This window comes from Anoplolepis gracilipes, chromosome 3, assembly GCF_047496725.1.
Source record: "Anoplolepis gracilipes chromosome 3, ASM4749672v1, whole genome shotgun sequence".
NCBI lineage: Eukaryota > Metazoa > Arthropoda > Insecta > Hymenoptera > Formicidae > Anoplolepis > Anoplolepis gracilipes.
This window is the reverse complement of record NC_132972.1, coordinates 16,256,403-16,280,107: the sequence shown is the minus strand read 5'-3', so window position 1 is coordinate 16,280,107 and position 23,705 is coordinate 16,256,403. Positions and strand designations below refer to the sequence as shown.

The 23,705-nt window shown below is 31.2% G+C and overlaps 4 protein-coding genes across 7 annotated transcripts; 2 read left to right on the top strand and 2 right to left on the bottom strand.

Moving 5' to 3' along the window:
- Nucleotides 1-3,979: 3,979 nt before the first annotated feature.
- Kap-alpha3 (karyopherin alpha3) lies at nt 3,980-10,343 on the top strand. Of its 2 annotated transcripts, none has more exons than XM_072887574.1 (10): nt 3,980-4,204; nt 4,362-4,536; nt 5,460-5,559; nt 6,227-6,431; nt 6,592-6,752; nt 7,028-7,254; nt 7,842-8,207; nt 8,320-8,554; nt 8,718-8,809; nt 9,166-10,343. In XM_072887574.1, the coding sequence occupies exons 2-10, from the start codon at nt 4,468-4,470 to the stop codon at nt 9,253-9,255; spliced, it is 1,545 nt and encodes a 514-aa protein (XP_072743675.1). In that variant the 5' UTR covers nt 3,980-4,204; nt 4,362-4,467; the 3' UTR covers nt 9,256-10,343. The 2 variants fall into 2 exon arrangements, with proteins under 2 accessions (XP_072743675.1, XP_072743674.1); XM_072887573.1 differs by having other exon boundaries at nt 3,980-4,280.
- On the bottom strand, nt 9,288-12,506 carry Mrpl3 (mitochondrial ribosomal protein L3). Its single transcript, XM_072887575.1, has 7 exons — nt 12,348-12,506; nt 11,788-11,890; nt 11,397-11,627; nt 11,177-11,311; nt 10,941-11,101; nt 10,634-10,823; nt 9,288-10,469 (listed from the first exon to the last, which is right to left on the bottom strand). The coding sequence occupies exons 1-7, from the start codon at nt 12,407-12,409 to the stop codon at nt 10,230-10,232; spliced, it is 1,122 nt and encodes a 373-aa protein (XP_072743676.1). The 5' UTR covers nt 12,410-12,506; the 3' UTR covers nt 9,288-10,229.
- Nucleotides 12,507-12,587: 81 nt separating this feature from the next.
- Shv (DnaJ heat shock protein family member shriveled) lies at nt 12,588-15,746 on the top strand. 2 transcript variants are annotated; one of them, XM_072887577.1, is made up of 6 exons: nt 12,588-12,732; nt 13,080-13,464; nt 13,533-13,801; nt 14,246-14,532; nt 14,616-14,724; nt 15,613-15,746. In XM_072887577.1, the coding sequence occupies exons 1-5, from the start codon at nt 12,662-12,664 to the stop codon at nt 14,678-14,680; spliced, it is 1,077 nt and encodes a 358-aa protein (XP_072743678.1). In that variant the 5' UTR covers nt 12,588-12,661; the 3' UTR covers nt 14,681-14,724; nt 15,613-15,746. The 2 variants fall into 2 exon arrangements, with proteins under 2 accessions (XP_072743678.1, XP_072743677.1); XM_072887576.1 differs by lacking the exon at nt 15,613-15,746 and having other exon boundaries at nt 14,616-15,231.
- A 531-nt stretch (nt 15,747-16,277) lies between these two features.
- On the bottom strand, nt 16,278-22,804 carry LOC140663422 (uncharacterized). Of its 2 annotated transcripts, none has more exons than XM_072887571.1 (5): nt 22,501-22,804; nt 20,206-21,720; nt 19,320-19,548; nt 18,415-18,700; nt 16,278-17,793 (listed from the first exon to the last, which is right to left on the bottom strand). In XM_072887571.1, exons 2-5 carry the CDS (start codon nt 20,299-20,301, stop codon nt 16,278-16,280), a joined length of 2,127 nt encoding a protein of 708 aa, XP_072743672.1. In that variant the 5' UTR covers nt 20,302-21,720; nt 22,501-22,804. The 2 variants fall into 2 exon arrangements, with proteins under 2 accessions (XP_072743672.1, XP_072743673.1); XM_072887572.1 differs by having other exon boundaries at nt 20,956-21,720.
- Nucleotides 22,805-23,705: the final 901 nt, after the last annotated feature.

Below are 23,705 nucleotides of genomic sequence, written 5' to 3'. Positions count from 1 at the left end.
GTAATAACTTTAAAAGATTTTTATTTATTTTTGTTCCAATTAAGATAATTCATTATCTCACATTAATAATTTTTTACAATTGGACAGTCCAATTAAAAGGATGTAACAAATGAAAGAAATACATATTTTTTTTATATGGTCCATTATGTACCATTTATCTTGAGACTTGAGAGAATAAAAAATTTCATCTGCTATCATGATGAGCGTGATACGTTATTGCCTAATGAAGTGGCACCCCCACTCTCTCTCTCTCTCTTTCTTTCTCTCTCTATCTATCTGTCTCTCTCTCTCTCTCTCTCTCTCATTCATTTACTCTTAAGCGAACAACTCGACTTTTCAGCTTCTGATCATGATAAACAAGTCGACTCGATTCACGAGAACATGAAGCTTCTGTACAGAAGTCATGAATGTGTGTCTGTGTCTCAAAGAATACGAATCATCTATAATGCACGCGATGCATGTTCGCGCTAAAACTCATTAGAAATCATTTTCTCACTCGATCTTGATCCCAATTGACACGAAATTATTGTAGAACATTCCATAAAAATAATATAATATTGCAGTACATATTTCATAGATATTTCGTTTAGAAGCTGAAATAAAAGTTGGACAATAATCATGCAAATTCTTATCTCAAATAATACACAGTTTTTTTCGCTCAACTTACATATACCGATAAGAAAAAAAAATGCGCATTTTTTTTTATAATACTTGTCATACATATCTTTTTTAATTAGAATGTGTTTTATTAAATTATTTTTAGGATATGTATATTCCACGGATATTCTTAGAAAGATGTTCCATTATCATATCGACTGTTTACGAAATGAAAGACCATTTCATGTATGCATGTATGAGTAGCGTTGTGATGAGATCCGGACCGAAATAATTTTGAAGGATTGCCATTCGATATATTAGCTTACGATTGATGTTGTTCTCGATCCCGGTCGAGATAATGCTATTTCAACGTCAGGGATCCTGATCGTTAATAAAGCGGAAGGTTTATAGTTTCTAGAGATCAAAACACGTACCAAGTAGGCGAGAAATGAGTCGAAACACAAAAGTGCGGCGGGGAATGCGGGGTAGGGGGGAAGATACGTTAATAGTTTTCGAAGAGCCTTCGTCGGAATGGCGTAAGTGTTGTATATTTACACTGGCGTTACAAGCTCACACCTGGACACAAGAATAGCGCTGGTTCCTCTTCTTTTTTTTCCTTTTCTTCTTCCCCGAAGTATTTTCTCGAGCAATACGTCAGACTTTTGTTGGACAAAACCGATCGCTCCGCATTTTTATCCCGATGCATTAATGCAGTTATTTTGGTGGTGTACGAATGACAGTTTTAAAACATCAAGGATATTATATGATAACATAGTCTTATCAGTAATTTTCAAATCGGTGGATATAAAATTATTCATGTGATAACAAATTGAAAGGGAGCGAATATTTTATATAATTTTTAGAAGATTTTTTAAAAATTTTATGACACTTTATATTTTTATTTTTTTAATAATTATGCATATATAAAATCCTCTTTCTTCCAGATTGTGCATCCATCCAATATGTAAGTGTTGTAACAAATTTGTGATTACTTTGTTTAAGATGTTATAAACAATTTCTAAATTCTTTTATGTAACAAATTTCGAAATTAAATAAATTAAGAAAGAGAGAAAAACATTTTCTCTCTTCGTATAGCATTACGTTGCCTGAAATTGTATCGGAAAGAAGGAAGGATACAGGGTGCACAGGGTGGTTTACACCCGTCCAACATTGCGGAGTGTCGTTTGTGTTCGGTCGCCGAGCGACATAAAGTCGGCATGCATGCAGATGGTGGCGGCCGTAAGAAGAGGGTGGTCTAAAAAAATAAAGCGAATAGCACGAAGATCAGAGTTGTTTGTGTTTCCACGCGAGATGGATGATTCTTAAATGATAAAAAGCAACTGGGATAACTTATACCTCCCGAACAATACTCCGTGGAATCGGAAGCGAAACGGAAAACGGTTTTTTATGATTGATCGTCTATAAGAAATAAGGATGCAAGTTTCCTGAAGGGTGAACACATCCGATACTATCGTGATGACAAGTCCGCAAGAATTTAAGATAAAGGTAAAAGATAAAAACTTTTGTTAAATAAAAAATTGGATCCTCTCTCAAGCTCGATTCTCTACAACTTATTTTAATACACATCTTTCAGATAAATAAAATGAAAGATTTTTTAAAATTCTGGTTAAGGTAAATTTTAAAACTGCGGACCTCTCTCTCTCTCTTTCTCTAAGGATATATTAATCATATGTCAAAATATTGATAAAAGCATAAAAACTTCGTAGACTTTTCTATTTCTTCTGAATATCTATGTAAAACTTGAGCACGGTTTTTTTTAATACGATTTGGAAATTATTTAAATTTAAAGTAGTATTGATTTATTAAAATTAATAAAATTATTCAAATTTAAAATTAGTATTGATTTCTTTATAAAAAATCGCGTTATCACAAAATAAAAATTTGTACACGTATTAACAAAATTCTAATAAACATTTGTAAAATTTATTCATTTAGATTCACTTAAAAGTTTAAAAGTTATTTACGAAACATTGTAGCAGAATATGATCATTGCCGTTTATTATTTTATATTGTATGTATGTATATCTACATATATTTATTAAATGTATATACATATATGTATGTGTGTGCATTTTTCATTTTTTGTTTGCAATTGATTCAAGAGTCAGAAGGGAGTCACCATAAAATTGTCGATACTGTTTAATTCTTAAATAATTTTAATTTAAAAATTAAATTTAAATAAATTTAATTTTAAATAATCAATTTTTAAATTAATTTTATTTTTTAAGACTTTAATTCTTTTTATAATCTAGATCTATTTATTTGATTTTCTAAATAAGTATAAATGTAAAAAATGTTTTTTTTTTAATTTTGATAATTTTTTCTTTCTGTGTTTAGCTAAAACATTCTTAACGATTTAAAAAACAATTTGATATAAAGTACTACAGAGTGCAAGTAATAACAAGTAATGTGTTTTTTTGTTATATAATAAAGCTTTTAAATTATATACTTTATATATCTGTAGAAAATGATGCATTCATTTATTCATTTTGTATATATTATATATTTTTGTCTATTATTAGTTTTATAATTTTTTCTGGAGTATCGTATTTCGACGCGTGCTTCTTCTCATCAGGTTTAAATTTAGAATAATTAATAAAAAGTCATTTGTAAAGATTTCAGTATTGTTAAAGAATATTGCAATTAAATGCATTTAAAAGTTTTCTTCTTTACTCTCAGTAAACATTTTAAAGTAACTACAGAAATTCTTTTTATTTTTATCACACATATGATTATTAAAATATTTGTTAAAAAACAATTTAAAAAAAATATATATTTTTAGAAAACATTTTTTGAGAAAGGATTTATAAAAATGATTTTTTTAAAGGAAAGTATATTTTTTGTGAAAATATTTTTTAAAAGATTTTCTGGAATATGATTTGAAAAATAAGGCATAAAAGGCAGAAAACTTGTTTTATTTATGAACGCCTAGTATTATATATAAATTCCACTCACTTCCAAATCCTTGCCTTTGTTTTTAAACACCATCTTTCGTTTCTTATTTAGCATCGCTCCAAGCTACTATACTATTATATCTCGTCGGTGATCCAAGTCACATCCAGGGATATTGAGCAGAATTCAAAAATATAAACGAGAGTTGACGAAGAATTATAGACCAATCAAAAGCAGATATCTTACGTCGTGGACTAAGGTTTCTAGACAGTTTGACCATCCAATAGAAAATGCGATTTCTAACCAACGATGTTTATGTCCCTAGGAAACAAACTCTTTTATTGGTCAAGCGCCTGTGACATACGTCCATATGTCAAACGCAATGTGGATCCGCCAGATCTGCGGAGAAAACGTTGCGTTTCGGAACGCGTCGTTTTCGTCACTTTGCCCCCCTCCACAACCTTCTGCGTTCTTTTTGGAACGCTCGAGGAACGTCCGTAATCTGTTCTCGCCTCGCTCGGCTCTGTCGACGGTTATACAGTTGGTCTCGCAATTGTGAGAAAAAAAGAAATAGCGCGAGCCACACGAGAAAAGTAATCGGACGTTGTACATACATATATACAACGCCGAATAGCAACGGCGGCAATTGTTACGTGATCGAGCGTTATGCATGATACTGCATATTGACACATACGTACGTATACACCGCGTTAGTGAGAGACGGAATGCAGTTGTCGATATAGACTGGAATAGGTCGAAGAAAAATATCGGTATAATCGAGATATATACATATACATACACACACATATATATATATACGTATATATATATATATATATATATATATATAGGAATTGTCGAGTTTACTTCTCGGTGAAAAATTTTCTGCAATTTTGACATACGACGTTGCCGGCGCACATTGATCTTACGCTAGTGTGAAAATTGGTTATTGAAAAAATGGCGGCTGAAGCAATGCTAAATAAGAACCGAATGATGGTGTTTAAGAACAAAGGCAAGGATTTAGAGGTGAGTAAATTCCTTCCTCCCAAGTGGACGCGATGTAATGGACTTTTTCCCCCCCGCGATATGGGAATTACGTGCGTTTGCTGTGGACGGTCTCGAGACGCCCTCGTGTTAGGTTGCCGTGCACGATGATGCCATTTTCCCACCCCAGAATTTGTGCATGCAGTCGTGCATATACGTTAAACCGCTCCTTTTCTCTCTTTTCTCGGTTCCTTCTCGTATTTTTTCTTTTTCCCCCCCCTCTTTCCACCTTTTTTCTTCTCTTTATTTTTTCTTCCTGCTTTCTATATTTTTTCCCTTACAATTTTAACTCCCTTTTTGTTTTTTTTTTTTTTTATTTTTATTTTATCCTTTTGTCTTCTCTTCTATCTATCCTACTTGTTGCTTCTTTTATAATTTATATTGAGATTATTTCCCATTCTATTAATATATTAAAATATATATATCATATGATGCAATTATACTTTTGTAGCTTTTTGTTGTGGCGTCATTTTCATTAAAATTTTTATCAATTTATATCATACAGGTTTGTTCAGTATTTGCATTTCTAAGAACTAAGCAAGTTACTGATACACATATATGTGTAGAATAACATATAAAAATTCTTCAACTATATTTGTGTTGACTATATAATTAGTAGCATTATTTATAATACATTAATATTACTGATTAAGTAAACACATACATTTATTTGTTGCATGAAAGTTTAGTTTTTCAAATCTTTTTTTTCTATAATTATTTTTATATTGTCAATCAATATTTGATGATTCATTGATATTTTATTAAATATAATTACTTATTTTGTTTTTTCATATAATACTTTAATATCTTATTGATAATATCATGGAAATAAGTTGATTTTATTCTGAAAACTGATATATTATAATTTAGACATGACATTATAAAATTAATATCAACGTTTTTAGGAAATGAGAAGAAGACGTAATGAAGTCACAGTAGAATTACGTAAAAATAAACGAGATGAAACTTTACAAAAAAGAAGAAATGTACCTACCGATTCAACAGGTACTAATTAAAAATAATTTTTATTATACTTTATTGCTTTCACATATGACAGCTTTATTAGTTTACATTAGATATGATTGTAGATACTGAAATGGATACATTTAAATATATACTTTATGAAATATATCTTTTTACTTAGGTTTATATAGAATAAAGTAATTTAAAGTAATTTATTTAACTTATTTTTTTTTAATGTAAGGAAATGAAATATTTCACACATTTAATGCAGAAAATGTATTTATTTTATATCTTTTATTTTCTTAATTTTTAATATATTGGATTTGTAGCTTGTGATTGTGAAAAATTAGAACTTTTTTATTGACTATGGAAAGTTAAGGTTAAGATTTTATGTTTAATTAAGAAGATATAACATGAGAAAAAATCAACAGTTCTCAAAACAATATTATGTGTTTGTAATAAAATCAAATTAAGATCACAAACATATAATAAATAGAAGTGAGCAAGGTTCTATTTAATATTGTCATTTTCTAATAGTCTTTCCTTTAATATTTTTTTATGTATAAGTTGAAATATACATAGGTAAAGAGCATGTCTACAGAAAGGAAAAGAGAGAGAGAAATTGAGCTTATATCTTAATTAGATGTGTATGTATATTAATGTAAAAAAAATTTTATACAAAAATAATGTACATCATTCTTTTAAACAGATGAAGATGATATTGATAAGCATCTTTCAAAAATCAGCTTGGAAGAATTGGTAGCAAAAGCAGGCAGTTCGGATCCAGCAGTACAATTACAAGCTGTACAATCAGCAAGGAAATTATTATCTTCAGATCGTAATCCGCCTATTGATCCATTGATAGAGAGTGGCATTTTACCAATCTTAGTTCGTTGTCTTGAACAACATCATAAGTAAGAGAACTTTATATATTATTAATTTTTGATTTTTTATATGCTTTTGTTGTGTCTTTGTACAATTTTTTTTCTGTTATAGCTTTAATTTTGAAAATATTATGTATCAAGCTATATGATGCAAAATATTTATAAAACTACTTTCAATATAACTTTCTAGTCCATCTTTACAATTTGAAGCAGCCTGGGCTTTAACAAATATTGCAAGTGGGACATCGGCTCAAACGCAAGCTGTAGTTGCAGCTGGTGCAGTACCACTCTTTTTGCATTTGTTACTTTCAAGTCAACAAAATGTATGTGAACAAGCTGTGTGGGCCTTAGGTATGATATCTGATTATATAAATTTATAAATTGCTTAAATTATAGTATGTCATCTTTTTAAATTAATAGAAATATATAGAATCTCTATATAAAAAATGTATTTCTGCATAAATGGAATTGAGCAAAAAGATTTTAATCTATAAAAATATTACAGGATTAAATTTTTAACTATATAAAAAAATATGTCCCATTCAGTAGGCATTTAAAAAATATATGTTTATATATACATAATATGATAAGAAATATAATGTTACATATGTATTTATTTCTTATAGGTAACATAATTGGAGATGGTCCAATACCTAGAGATTATGTTATTAATCTTGGTGTTGTACCGCCATTGCTAACGTTTATTAAACCAGATATACCTATTACGTTTTTACGTAATGTAACATGGGTCATTGTAAACTTATGTAGGAATAAAGACCCACCACCACCAGTTCAAACCATAAAGGAAATTTTACCTGCTCTAAACTTGCTTATTCATCATAATGATATTAATGTAAGTATTAGCATTATACATATCAAAGGCTTCATGACAGGGGTGTAAGCCCGAAATCGCAACTTTATTTTAAAAAGAAGAAAAAATAATTTAAAATTCGCATTTGATGCATAAGAATATGTCTAAATATTTTTGTATTTATTTTCATAATTATTAGGTCAATTAGTACACAGCTGTGGTAAGATGCATGATGTATAGAATTTTCATATCCATTTTAATATCTTTTTTAAAAATGAGGATGTGTCTCTATGTTACGATATAACATAAAAACAGAAATAAAATCAATTATTATTCCATATAAATTAATATCGGAAAAACTAAAATATATAACAAATGATTTCCGAGTTTTTAATTAAACATTTGATTAGATAGTAAGACAATTTAATAAATTATAATTTTAGCTTTTAATTAAAAAACTGCGAAACTAGATTAATTCTATAGAATTGTATATAGTACTGTATTTTTTTATTGTATTTGTTTTTAGACATAACAGATGTATAATTACATTATTTTTATGTGATTGTTTCCAGTTTTTAATGAAAATTATTATAATTTTCTAACATATTTTTTTTTTTTTTTTTTTACAGATTCTTGTTGACACCGTATGGGCCTTGAGCTATCTGACTGACGGTGGTAATGAGCAAATTCAAATGGTTATAGACAGTGGTGTTGTACCTCGTTTAATACCACTTCTTTCGCACAAAGAGGTCAAAGTGCAAACTGCTGCCCTGAGAGCAGTTGGCAATATTGTGACTGGCACAGACGAACAAACACAAACTGTTTTAAATTGTGATGCTCTTTCGCATTTTCCTAATTTGTTGACTCATCCAAAAGAGAAAATTTGTAAAGAAGCAGTCTGGTTCCTTTCAAATATTACTGCCGGCAATCAGTCGCAAGTTCAAGCAGTTATTGATGCAAGACTCTTACCACTCATTATTCGTAATTTAGCAAAGGTATATAAAATATATAATATTGTTGTTTTATACAGAGAATATATGTTCTTACATTTTGTTATTTTATATATTGTGTTACGTATGCCTGCACATATATTTTATGTTTTTACAGGGTGAATTCCAAACACAAAAAGAAGCTGCATGGGCAATTAGCAATCTTACGATAAGCGGTAATAGGGAACAAGTTGCAACGCTTATACAAGAAGGTGTTATTGGCCCATTCTGTAATCTTCTGTCTTGTAAAGATACTCAAGTTGTGCAGGTTGTATTAGATGGCATACATAATATGTTGAAGCTTGCTGGACCACAAGTTGAACATTTGGCAAACATGATTGAAGAATGCGGTGGTGAGTATACTTTAGTATTCTAAAATAATAATAGCTAATAATTGTTATTATTTATCTTACATATGTATTTGCATATTTAGAGTAAAATGTAAAAATCTTTACAATGAAACTGAGATATACATGTATATACATGTGTTTATGCATATGTTATCTTTATTTACAGGTGTGGACAAGATTGAAGCATTGCAAAATCATGAAAATGTAGATATTTACAAGTTAGCATATGACATCATCGAGCAATATTTTTCAGAAGAGGTAAACATTTTTTTCGTATTCACAATTTACTCATAATTTATTTATAATTAAGGAAAAAATAATTGAATGAAGGAAAAATTAATTTTCTTGTTTTAATATATTTACAAAGATTTTATAACACACTATACAATAGATTTTATCTTTTATATTACAATTTAAATTGTAATATAAAAACAGTATTACCTTTCTGTGCGCGTATTATTTAGGAAATAAAATTAAAAATTTCTCTATAATTAATGCAACATTGGATGATTTTAGAATCAAAAGAGTCAGATTTCTAATGTATTCTTTTATTACATTTCCTAATAATATTAATATGAATTTTATACTTATATATAATTTTGTTGGAATTTCAGGCGGATGAGACACCTTTGGTGGTAGGCCACGAAGGATCTTTCGACTTTGATCAACCGCCGAGTATTCCGAACGAAGGTTTTAAATTCTGAGAAAGTCTCCACTTATTTCTTATCCGATCGTGCCGTCCCCCGACAAACTCCAATGCGGAGCCATTTTGCTTTTCTCTTTCCTATTTCTACATCTCCTTCCTGTTCCAATGAAAGTGTAGCAATATGAACTTACCACTGCTGTGGATCAAGAATTATCGCGTTTGCTAATCTAAACATACAGTGTGATTTATCGACTTTTCCGTATTTTGGAAAGCTTGAACAAAGTAGAGAAAGAAAGCTGGTTATGGAATGAAAGAGAGCCATGGTAATTACCAAAAACTGATCATCCGTGTATTTTGATTTTATTCTTCCCCCTTTACTATATGTTTCTTTCCTTTTGTAATACAATAATAAACATATTAGCAAAGTTTTTAGGCGAGCGCAGCCAGCTACATAATGCATGCAAATAAATTATTGTAGTAAAATCGATTATTTCCACACTGCAATGTGAAATAAGGGGACGAAAATAAAATTATTCTGCACAGCATTTATTTCTACACTGCAATGTGGAAATAAGGGGATGAAAAGGAAAGATTATTCTATTGCTTGATCATGCTGCTCTCCACTCTAACTCAGGACGAGTCTTGGTTAGCGATATTACTTTTATAAAATAATTCGTGTATATTTTAGGCATGTTAAATTTATAATGATATTGATTACTAAATAAATGAATCAATTGACTACTCTTTATTAGCATAATTGATAAGTATGGACACATTTCTGTAAGAAGATGCAGAACAATTAATAAAATTCCAACATGTAAATTCTCGGCATAACTTCAACTGTCACAGTCAATAATTTTATTTTAATTCTAACGCGAAACTATATAGAAGTAGAATGTGTGCCTGTGCTCATCCTTAATTTCTATAATTTACATTTAAGTTATCACGTAAGAAAAAAAACTTTCATAAATGATAAATTATCAAGTTAGAAATTTTATATTTTTTTTATTTAATATCATACAGATATATCAATTAAGAGTCTTCTTTAAATTCTATCGTAGGATCTATAAATGGATGTACTTCATCTGCGTATAGTTCTTCCGGAAGCGGTTCTTCAGTAATATTTGGTAAATATGTAGGAAAATATGGCGTTGTTTTATGTCGTCTCAAAGGAAGTAATGTATCATAAATATGACAATAACTATTAATTTCTCCAGGTATGTTCTGTCCTTTGACCCAAATTACATTATATTTTGTATTTATTCGTAGAATCTATGAAATATACAATTACATTATTAAAAAATTAATACAATTCTTATAAAACTTATAAAAAGTCAACAAGAAAAAAGCTTTAAATCGTAGATTAGATTTCGAGACATGACTTTGTATTTCTCATAATCTCTGGACATACTAGTGTATTAGAAGAATTATCTTACCTGAAAACCTCTTAGTATACGCCACCTATTACCCATATGTCCAGGCAATTTAGTACCAGGCATGACTCGGGCTTTAGTACCGCCTGATCCGATATTTCCGGGTCTTCTGTGCGTTTTGGTTACACCATGAGTGGCAGGCATCCCTTTAAAGCCCCATCGTTTCATAACACCTTGGAATCCACGATCTATCCTAATGGATTCATATATTTTAATTTTTTACAAATAATGTGCACTTGATACCATTAATGTCTTTTTTTTTTTTTTCTTTTTAATTAAATATCAGTGTAACAAATATGAAATTATTTACGTTTTTGCGCGGATATCAACGATTTCTCCTGGTTTAAAATGTGCAACAGTCAAAGGAGTTCCCGGTTGTAATGCCGCTTCAGGAGATATCATAAATCTTCTTAGTACACGTTTTGGCATTACTCCAGTATCATTAAAAAGACCATAATATTCTTTAGTAATCTGCACAGAAAGATGACTGCTAAATTCCTTTATATATTAATATGCAGAGAAATATATAATCTTTTAATTACATACCCATTGCGGATCTATATTTTCCGCTCCTACTACAAGACATCCTAATCTCCTTTTTATTTGTATTGGAGGTTTGCGGCTCTTAATCGGATAAAATTTCTCTGGTGGCATATATTTCACTACTTCGTTATCAACAATCTGAAAATATAAAAACATAAAAAAAAATTAATATTTATTAAAAAATTAAAAAATATTTATTGAAAATTAATGCCGCTCTATTTACCTGAAGTAATGTTGAAGAAACTTTTTTTCCATTTTTCAACCACAATGGATAAACTCCAATTTTTTTAGCAATTAAGCCAGTACGTCGTAGACCTTGCCTCCATTTTGCAATTGGTTCAATTGGATCTATTTTCAATGGAGAAATATTCATTCCAGTATTAGATGGATATTTATCTTGAGTTACTTCTTTAAGAAATTCTTCATTATCTTTTGTTAGATGTTCGTCATATTTCTACAAAGAATTTTATTATTAGTAAAACTTTATATATTATTTTATGTGATACATTATGTATATTTAAATATTAGATTAATATAGAAATAAGTAATTTATATATTAATAAATATAAAAATAAGTAGTTTGTACATGTATAAGAATTTGTGAAATAACATACAATACGTTGGACTTTTGGGAGCCATTCTGGATGACGATATCTAGGCGTATTATTACGCATACTTCTACTTCTCTCTCGTTTTGAAATAGCAATCACATTGACACTGAAAGTGTATAAAAAATGATTTATATATATATATCTGTTTCAGAGCTGTTATACAAATATTTTCTGTTTAGTTCAACATATATAATATATAAATATGAAATGTTTTTTAAATATCCTATACAACTAATTGCAAAATCTGATTCAATATTTTATATATTTATTACTTTTTGTATCATTGTAATTTAAACTTTAAATTGTAAACATTTATGTAAGTAACCTGTACGAGCAAGTTCTTTAAACATTTATTACTTTTAAAATCAAGCATCGGGAGGGATAATTGTTCTGAAAAATTTATTAATTCGTATTTTTACGCATTTATTTGACAATATGTATGCCATTCATTGTTTTTTAAATATACTTGAATGTGTAAAAACGAGTATACTGTTATAGACAGGATAAAAATGGCATGTGTAACACATAATTCACTAATTAGAAAACGACAATATAAATCGTACCTTGGTGTCAAGAATTTGTGAAATAATTGAAGTCCATTAATAGTTTTGAGAAGCGATGTCATTTTTTATACACAACAACAAAAAAAAGAGACAAAGAGTTTTTTATCATATGATACAAATTTTAGCACCTTGCAGTCTTATGTCATGTCGACATGTAGCGAAAATATTATTTGTGTGATAGCCTAAAGTAGTAGTAGTAGCCATTTGTCGCATCATGGATATTACGTCAAACCTTTCGTAGGAGCCAATAAGAAACTCCCACGATTCAAGCTTCAGTGGTGTGCTGCTCAGATGTTTGTGAAACGTCTGCTAGGATGGCAGGATTAAAGTTAAATTTGATATTATTCATAAATTTAACAATATGTATCGTATTATCAGTAGCTGGGTAAGTAAGAGTATTTTTATTTTTTCTTAAAAGTTTATATTTTACGCATATCAATTTTAAAAAACTCGCAGATCATTAGCCTATCTCATCTTGATACTTGTTACTCAAATTTTTTTCTAAATCATTGAATTTATATAGTTTTTTTAAATCAGAATAAACAAAATTCTGCAACAGAGTTTTTCTCATTCCTTTAATTTTGATTTTTTGAAAAGTAGTATATTTTGTATAATATATTATTTATACATTGCTGGTGTGATAAAATTTTTAATTAAATAAATAATTAAATAATATAAAAATAAAGAGAAACAAGAAAACTATATTTATATATTATTTTGTTTTGTTTACAGAAGAGATTTTTATAAAATATTAGGTTTATCCCATGGTGCAAGTACACATGAAGTAAAAAAGGCTTATAGACGATTAGCAAAAGAACTACATCCTGATAAAAATATAGGTGATCCAAATGCTTCCCAAAAATTTCAAGACCTGGGAGCAGCTTATGAAGTATTGTCAGATAGTGAAAAGAGAGCAATGTATGATAAATGTGGAGAGGAGTGTTTAAAAAGGGATGGCATGATGAATAATATGGATCCCTTTGCAAGTTTCTTTGGTGACTTTAGTTTTCATTTCGGTGGAGAATCGCAACATCATCAGGAAACTCCTAAAGGTGCAAATGTTGTAATGGAGTTGTATGTCACTTTGGAAGAATTATACAGTGGAAATTTTATTGAGGTAAAATTTTATAAATATAATATAATATTTTTTTCGATATATGTTACATTATTATTGTTATATTTTAGATTACAAGAAATAAGCCAGTTATGAAGGCAGCAAAAGGCACAAGAAAATGCAATTGTAGGCAGGAAGTAGTTACTCGTAATTTAGGAAGTGGTAGATTCCAAATGATACAACAGTCTGTGTGTGCAGAATGTCCAAATGTAAAAGTGGTGAATGAGGAACGTATATTAGAGGTAGAAGTTGAACCAGGAATGGTAGACAATCAAGAAATTAAATTTACTGCTGAAGGAGAGCCACATCTTGATGGAGACCCAGGAGACTTGATATTAAAGTAAATAGATATTCTTTTACATTTATAATTTTAAATCATAGTATGATATAATCGAGAAGGGGGTGACTTTATATTTCAAAACAAGTCAAGTAATTTTTTTTACGGCTTAACGAATTTTGTTATAGATCAGCTTTTTTTTATACATAACACAACATGTTACAGTTTGTGTTTACTATCATACATACTACATTCTATGATTGTATATATATTGTTGTTTATTAAGTGTCAATTTCTATCGAACAAGGACGAATTTCAATTAAATACATAAATGTCTAATAAATATTCAAAGTTATTTATCTCGAAATGGATTTCTATAAAAAAAAAATTATTCTATTTTAATATAATTAAAAGTGTGAATTACATTCTCCGTTGTAATATACTTTTTGATCCTTCTTATACAAATTTAATGCAGTTATATTTATAATATAACTATCTTTATTACAGGATACAAACTCTACCTCATCCTATTTTTGAAAGAAGAGGCGATGATTTGTACACAAATATTACGATATCTTTGCAAGACTCCCTATTAGGTTTCACAGTAGACATAAAGCATCTAGATGATCATATTGTAACTGTACAAAGGGACAAAATTACGAAACACGGTACTCGTATTCGAAAAAAGAACCAAGGAATGCCTAACTATGATAATAATAATCTTTATGGCTCCTTGTACATTACTGTTGATGTTGCATACCCTGATACCGAATTTACAGAAGAACAAAAAGAAGGTAAGCCAAGATACGTTATATTAAAGAAAGCATCTTAAAATTATAGATTATTACATAAATTGCAATCATATTTTGTGTTTCAGAAATAAAAAACTTACTACAACAAAGTTCTGTGAACCGAATATACAATGGCATACATGGCAATTAAATATTTAATATCTAATGCGATATATGTACAAATGAATGTAAAATGTGAGTACTTTTCGATTGGAATGTATGTCTTGATATGTATGTTTATATTAAGAATGAGAAGGATTATATACTCTTGTTTTCTTATTAAAAAATACCAATTTGGATTGGTAATCCAGTCGATAAATTGAATAGACATTTGCATAAATTTCATTATCAATATATGTATACGTTTTATCTAGATTAGTCTAAAAGTCTAAAGGATTGATTCAATCTGATTTTTGTCGTCAATTATTTAAATCGGTTTCAAATTTGTAATTATAATTTAAATTATTTTATATTTGGCTCTGAATCACATGAATAATGTATGAAAGATCGAAATGTGTGTGTGATCAAATTTTGCATTTAATATATCACGAAATAAAAAGGATGATTTCATAGTAATATAAACATTTTGCTAATGTCATATACATCCGACATGGAGGAATTCCTTGCGTGACTATCACAAAGAAATTCTGAGCATAAGCATCAGATAATGATCATACTATTTCATGATAAAAGTAATAAACGTGCGATACATTTGTAGTTAATTAAATTTTTTTTAATTCAAATATATCTATGTATTAAATCGTAATATCTTACATGTAAGTTATTATAGTAAAATTATACTCGATTATTACAAAAAGAAAGATATCGATATTATTCTTCCTGTAATCAGAGAATCTAAGAAAGTTGAACAGCTAGAAATAAGTATGTAAAATATGTTTCAATGTTGCATAAAATATGTTATCAAAAAAAATCGATCATTTCTTCGAAAAAGTTATCAAACACTTTAGTTAGAAATCATTGTATAATAACTATAATTTTATTGTCGCAATCACATGGAAAAGAATGGTTTCGATGAAATACACTTATAAAGAGAATAGTAAAATATCTTTTATTTGTTTATAGAAACGGCGAAGTTTTTTTGGTCGCTGAGAATTGTAGATCGCCGTAGAAGATCATTACATATTGGTTTACAAACGTTGAAAGTTTGGGAAATTGATGTAACATATGAGAGATAGACAATCGGCATGACAAGTACAAATCATTTTGATACGAATTAATAGCGAGAAATATATATTTTCTTATCGAGCATAGAATTGTCTGACTTTATCGATGTCACGAGCAAGCAAGTGACCGAATAATTGTATTATAAAGAAAGATGATGCAGAGAGAGATAATTGCGCGCGAACGCCTCATTAGACAATTCTGCATCAATATTTGTAGATATCTTTACTTAGCGCGTATATGATTAAATTAATCAATTATGTGGAAGAATATATTATATATAAATAAATATCAAACTGCGCTGGAATATATATGATATAGAGGCTTATGAACACGGTATGTTCTCGAGAATACAGACTTTGAGCGATACAACAATATTGTCCACTTTTATCCTTAAAAATCAGATAGAAGCGCGGGAATGTGTTTTGTGGAATTAAATATAGAGTTTGTCGTGAAACCCTCTTCAGCTGTAATAGTTTCTTCAAACCGCGTCTGAACCCTCCCGCTCTCTGATATAAATTATCAGATACAAAAAAGGTAAATCGTCGCTTTAACGACACTTGTACCTAAAGACAGTAACAATACAGGCGCATGTTAAACTCGTCAACGCAAGCACTCTGAGTCCCGTAAGCGTTCAGTCTGCTGACTGAGCCGACCAATTTGCGGCTGTTGTCGTCTGCCTTGTAACGCACCGTACCCTCGAAGATCGCGTCACCCGGTGTGGTCTGTATAATCACCGTATAATCCATCAGCTTTGCACCATCCGTCTTGTCGAGCCATACCTTGGCGTCCTTGATCAGCTTCAAGTTCAACGTCGCGCACAGCGGATAGCTACTCAGCATGTCGTTCAGTTCCCTGACAAGAAACGACACGCTATCCTGAAGACCGGTGTCGTTCCAGGCGACGGTGTTGCTGGTATGGCACATGCACCAGTGATTCGCTATTTGAGCCATGTCGCAGGTACGAATGTCCGGCACCGGTAGGAACCAACTGATACCCCGTGGAATAGGCGACGCAGCCTGAGCTCTGATGCGTCTCTTGAGAAACGACTCGCGTAGCATGTGCGGTCTCAGCAGATCCATCAGAGTCTCGTGAAGGTCGAAGGGGGTTGTCAGGCTGTGGCTGTTTCTGTGTAAATTACTCCAGGCTAGCGGAAATTTCTCTCGCCACCATCTCGGCAGGACGATGAAGACGAATGGCAGACTGTCCTCGATCTTACCTTGATACGTTTGCCGAAATTCGCCCCATCTCATCCCGTGATCGCTCATCACGATCAAGATAGTGTGATTCAACAGATCTTTCTGCGACGCGTATTCGATGAAGTCGTGATACGAGTTGTCACCCAACTGCGGATACGAGAAAAAGTCATGAGTGAGACTGGCCTGCCAGATGAAGGCGAAGTAAAGTTCCGAGGAGAACTCGGTCACCACTTTACGACTGTAATCCAGCATGCAGTCGAACATCTTTCTGGTACCGACACAAAGATTGGCGTTCAGTTTGTGGGTATTGCCGATGTCCCTCTCAGCGCCGAGACAATAGGGTCTAAGATAATAATCTGTCGGTTCTTCCTGAAATCCCGGTTTCAGATAATTAAATGTAGTCATGGTGTACGCATCCTCGCCGAATACCGTACGGTAACCGGCGGCACCGAAATTCTTCCACAACAGCGGACATTCGTCGAAGGTGTTCTTTGGTGTCTGCCAACACAGATTATGCAACTCGTCCTGATTCAGACCGCTCAGTAGCGGGACGAGATTCGGGTACGTGTTGTCGGCGACTTTGGTGTAACCCAGCATTTCTATGGCGCCGAGGGAGTGAAGCAGCTTCACGGTCTTCGGCATCATTCTGTGAAAGTTCATCCTGGAAACCGAATCGATCCCGAGGACGAGAACGCTGAGACGATCTTCGAGGAGCGTGTCCTTATTCAGTGCCTGCTTGCATCTTTCCTCTACCAAAGGCTTGCGCGGTAGAAAAACATAGTAATCCTTATATACCATTTTGTTATTGCGAGAACATTCAACCTTCACGAATTCAGCGTTTACGGTGGTAGAATTTTCGAATGGATAACACTGTTTGTCATATCTGCAAATATAGAGATTAAAAATATACATGTTTTCGTTTCGAAAATTTTGGACATTTTCATTAGCATTATTTATAAGTTTAACTAAACGAGCCAATCCTCTTTCTCCGTCCATGCTGTAGATGAAAATTATAATCTAAAAAGGAGTAAGAGAAAAAAAAATATATATTTGTTCTGCATGTTTCTTACAATATTTTTTAATATGAAAGGTAGTCCAAAATTGTTAGTTCGGTTATAAAATACACACGAAAATAATAATAAAATACAACGAGAATGATTTTAAGTTATCACAAATGAACATAAAATATTTCATTTCTTTAAATATTTTTGCAAAAAAGATATTAATATAAAAAAATATAATTTCTCGCAAATTATAATTTCTAATCTCTTAAATTCTTATATTTAAATGTATTAATATCTTTGATTACATCTGTCATATGATAGTGATATCTTATCTATCAATAGAAGTACGCTTTTATGGATATAGATTAGTATAATTTTAGATACGATCGATTCATTCACATCAATTTATTCAGGAAGTTTGAATTCAAATTTGATCTAATCTAAAGTAATTCATTAAAAAACAGGAAAATATATGAATCAATTCTTAAAATAATACTAACGTAATAGAATTGTCATCATCTTTCGTTCGCCAGAATGGTCGCCAGCAGCAACTGAGATCGTAGAATTCGTTTGATGCCAGAGGATTAACAAACAATGCAGTGTTATTCGACTCAATTAGCGGCAAAGATGTTCCGTATTCGCACTCCAACGACTCCTTAACTATAAAACGTCGAATTGCAGGATCGAAAGGATCCATCGCAGGTAATCGGCATCCTTTGTTGCGAACCAAAAAGCCACCACTGCCTATTGGCGTATAAATGCTCGGTGGTAACGGCACATATTCCTCTGTAAAATAATTGTTTGTATTTAATTTGTTAATTAATAATTAAAATAAACATGTACATAAATACATGTGAGAGTAGTTGGAATATAAATGAGATTTCAGTTGTCATAATTTGTCAAAGAAAGATTTATACAATGCAACAGTAATTATTTTTTTGATTTGATACCGGAATTTTTTATTATTTATTATTATCAAGTAATAATAATAATAATAGCAACTTATTATTAAAAATATATTTAATTCTTAAAAATTTAAATTCTAAGATTTTATTATCCATTTTTATCTTTGAAATATTCAAAACTTCTATTATTTCCGATTATTTATCTAAAAAATTATTAATGTTTCAATATTTTTCTTAAGAAAAAAGAATTATAAATTTCCTAATTATTTTTATTTTAATTTTCAAGTTTAATTCTTTTTCAAGTGTACATTGTCGTACACTGAGAAAAAGATGAGTCATGTTGATTTTTTATGAAAAAAAGTTACGATAAAAATAATATTATATACATATGTACGAAATCTTAGTTGAATGATTTTTGCGACATGAAAAATCGCGTTTTTATTTGAACACCACTCCTGCGTACAAAATAATTATTATAATCAGTGTAACTTAATACTCACGCGTTACTACATCTGGAACATTTGGTTTGGCCATTGCTCCAAATCGGATGATTCGAAAGGGACCGGTGTTGTAGCTGTTGATAATGAGAAGCGACATTAACAGAAAAATTAATAGCGCGATTAGCCATCTTCGTAGGCGTAGGCCTCCTTTTTGTATCCTGGTCTTGATTAATGTTGTGGTTGATCCACATTCGTCATCGATAGCTTTTTTGCCACTGCGAAACAGTGTCTGTCAAAAGAAAGAAAAACATCTCTTAATATAATGAAATTTATTCAAAATTATTGAAAGTGTTTATCATGATATGCATAATGTATTAGAGCTGGGCAGATAGCTTGATAAATAGCGTTAAAATAAAAATACGCGAAAAAATCGACTTTGAAGCTTCTTATAAGAAAGTTGAATGATTTATCTCGATATTTATTCAAGCGGATAAAATTCACATTGAAAACACCGAGAATACCTCGATCAGAGTTAAATTAATGTCTATACATATACACCTAATTTTTAATCAAATTTCAATAAAATTAGAGATGTAAATTACTACAAAAAATTTTGCAAGTATTCTAAATTAAATTTGAAGATATTGAACATATTGTAAAATTTTTCAGAATTTTATTGGAGAATAATTGAATTTTCGGAAAGAGAAAATAACACTGAAACTAATTATCGCCTTTCCTAATAAAAAACAAAATCATCTGTGACACTTAACATTAATCGATGACATATTATATATTTAATTCATTAGCGTGTTCTATAAATAATATATTAATTTTTACGACATAACACTCCTGTTAAGTGGTCACAACGAAAGAAACTTATTTTGCGTTCATGGATATATTAGAAAAATTATTGACGTATTTTACAGGAAATAAAAAAAAGGTTTACCTCTTCGAGAGATTGGTGTTCACGCATAACAGAGCGGTTGCATACATCAAACACTTTCGTAGGTGTAAAGTAGAACTGCAGTGTCAGTACATACATTATGTTTAATGCATTTGTTTCTATGATAAGGTACGACTGATATCATACTGATATCGACATCACATTTGGAGCAAACATTTTTATCTAGATGAATAGCTTAAATCGGATCCCGCGGATTATTTAAAATATGCATACTATCTTGTTTACATATAATATACAAAAGGAGAGAATGCGTTATTAATTATATTCTCTTGTGTTATATATTCTTTGCTCGTCATTAGTATATCGAAATTTTCTCACAAAGAGCAGCGGCTTACGAAATAAAATTATATTGAGCAGAATCTCTTGGTCCTTCTATTTTGCATCATTCTTCGCAAAGAGATGAAGTCTTTTTTTTTTTATTCGGTTCTTATGTATACCGTCCTTGTATCGTTCCATAGACGCAATTATTCATCACGGAGCTTGCCATCGTAATTCGCGTTAAGAAGCGCATCGAACAAATATGGATCGAACGCAGAGCAATATTATTTATGAAAGTTAGCCCGTCGTGTAATGCGTATGCCGGTACGCAAAATGCGCAAATGTATTTATTTATTCGGGTATCGAAGCGGGTGATTCTTTCGCTTAGTGATTGTCTATGTAAATGTGAGCTGAAAAGATTGGCAAAAAAATTGTCGCGTTCCTCCCTTAAACTCCCGGTCACATTAAACTCACGTTTCTTCTACGAGGTCGTGATATGTTCGTATGGTCCATGAATTTCCTGTTGATGATGATTACGAGATCATGAGATTGCACGTGTTTGACAAAATGTTATCCAGCCTCTCTCACTGACGTTCGTCTGATTAGCTGTAGCATGGACCTGGAAGACTTTTGGAACGTTGACTGCCAACTACCGCTATATCATTCTCTGTATTGGCATATATATAATATATATAATAATCGTATCGTGATGTAAATGTTTAAGGGGCGTTTCGCTTTAATCACGACGATTCGTTCCTATTTCTTGATTCGGCACGTATGCTACAAACGATAAGTCTCGCTATTAGGCTGCTCTTCTCCGAGGTGAGATCTGATTCCTGTTCATTATTCAAATAGATCATTGTGCGACATGCTATCTAATCGAACTTGTTCGTATCTAGCGTTCGTATCTACCCTTCGTCAAAACTATCTTTTCTACAGATATCGATTTTTCCGTCGATATGTGTTTATTAATTAAGAGTAATTAAAGTGGCCGTTCGCAGGCAGATATCTGGTTCATCGCTGCAGCTTTTTCTGGTGATGACACAATTAACTGATCGCAGCGCATGGGCTATTCGCGCGATAATCTACGGATAGAGCCTCGGCTTCAGCTCTCTTCTGTCTCCTTTTTCTAGGGTATCTTTATGTAGTGTTTCACTCATTTTCTTTCTACATCTACTCGGTTGAATATTGTGTCCGACGTACGCACCTTCAGGAGACGTGTATCCATCGATTGTACTCCTGAAACAATCATTAACGGTTAATCACATTATATTCTAGACATGTAGTCCTTCTACTACAGATCATTTTCTGATGTGAATCATATTTTATATGAAATCCAATAATTATATTGTACAAGTATTTTATTTACGAATTCTTAAGTTAATTGAGCGATTTAAAATTTATCTTTTTATTTAACAAAAATTGCAAATACGCAAACTTATTCTATATTTAATTAATTCTAGATGATTAATATAACAGAGATTTTTAATTTATTTAACTGTTAATTTGATTTTATTTTATTGTAAAAATATTTATTTATTAAAAGCTGAAAAAGTGTGAAAAAATAGTGGTATTAAAATTATTATTTTTGCAAACTAAAAAGAAAAATAGATTCTCTATTGAAACAAAAAGATTTATTAAATTACATCGTTATTTCTGAAAATTTTGTATATCTCTATTTCATTTTTCCATTTGAGATACTATCTAGAATTTCAATATTTTTTTATAAATGATATTTGCATGTCCATATATTGGAGCAATACTCTAAAAATTGATAATATAATTATAAATTCAGATCTTATAACACACAAATGAATCTAAAATATTCATATATTTGTAAAAATTTGTAAACAAATATTTAAAATATATTGTAAAAAACTATTTAATATTCTTATTTCTTTTTTATTTAATTTCAAAATAAGGTCAATTTCTATGCAATTTTTTTGTACGAGAATTCCAGGGCAATTTATTTGTTAGTTTATTGTCAATTTGTGCGATAATGAAGTAAGATATACGTACATTCGGTCCAGCCTTGCGTCTTGGCGCATGTGAACTTGAAGGAACGAAACTCTCAAACAGCTGTTTTTACGTATCCACTGTAGTTTTGTGGATAAAACACGCGGTGTGTCTGAGCGTGACGTGTTATTTATAAATCGGAATGATTTATCATTCTTTCAGAGGCAACACCGAGATAACAAACCGTAAGATCCCTTCTCATAGTGTAATTTCAAGTTCCAGCGGCAAAATATTGTCGTTTCACTCTGCGTTAAATATCTATCGGTTCGTTAACTAATTTCCCTGTCGCGTTCATTCCATATAGAATCCCAACTCTCGCCTGAAGAGGAAATAATAGAGGGTGGATGCAGACTCTTTGCCCGCTGGTAGAAGAGAGTTCGCTCATCGGCTACCGTTCCGTCGACCTCTCCCCCATCGTCATCTTCGGCGCCGATGCTCTCGGTCTGTCATCAGCATGCGGGAGGGAGCGTTCGCACACACGTTCGATCCTCGGAGATGACCCACACGGCAGGCGTTGCCGCGTCCCGACGAGCAGGGATTTCACCCAAGTGTGTGCGGGCGCCGCGACCGGCCGAGACTGGGCGAGACGCGATGAGACGAGAAGGAGGTCCAGGAGGTGCCTCCGGTCGATAGCGAAGCGCGCGCGCTTCTCCGGCGACGAGTGAGTCTGGAGACCAGCGCGCACACTGACAATCAGCCAGAATCGTACGAACCAAATAGAAGAAAATTATTTAACTTATAATACGAGGAGGATATACAATATGTACATATTATAGGAGCATTATATACGGATTGCACTGCATTCATTAATTCAAAATGCATTCATACTCACGTGTATATGTTATTTCTACACGTATACATATATATATATATATATATATATATATATATATATATGTTAATTCGTACTTTTCTGACTTTTCTCCCTGCTTGTGCCTGATTTTACATAAGGCGCATGCAAGATCAATATTAAGGCATTATCTTGTTTCTTTTTCATTCTCAAACAATAATTATAAGATATTGTTAAGAAAGAAGGAACCTTTAAAGCTGTCTTTAGTGAGTTTTTAGAACAGAAATTATTGTTGACAGTGCAATACAAATATTTACATCCCTTTTCTATATAGTTTTGTACATCTCATATAAAACAAAAATTTTGTTTAAAATTAATGTAATTTTAAACAAAATTTACTTACCAAGCTTTAAAAGAT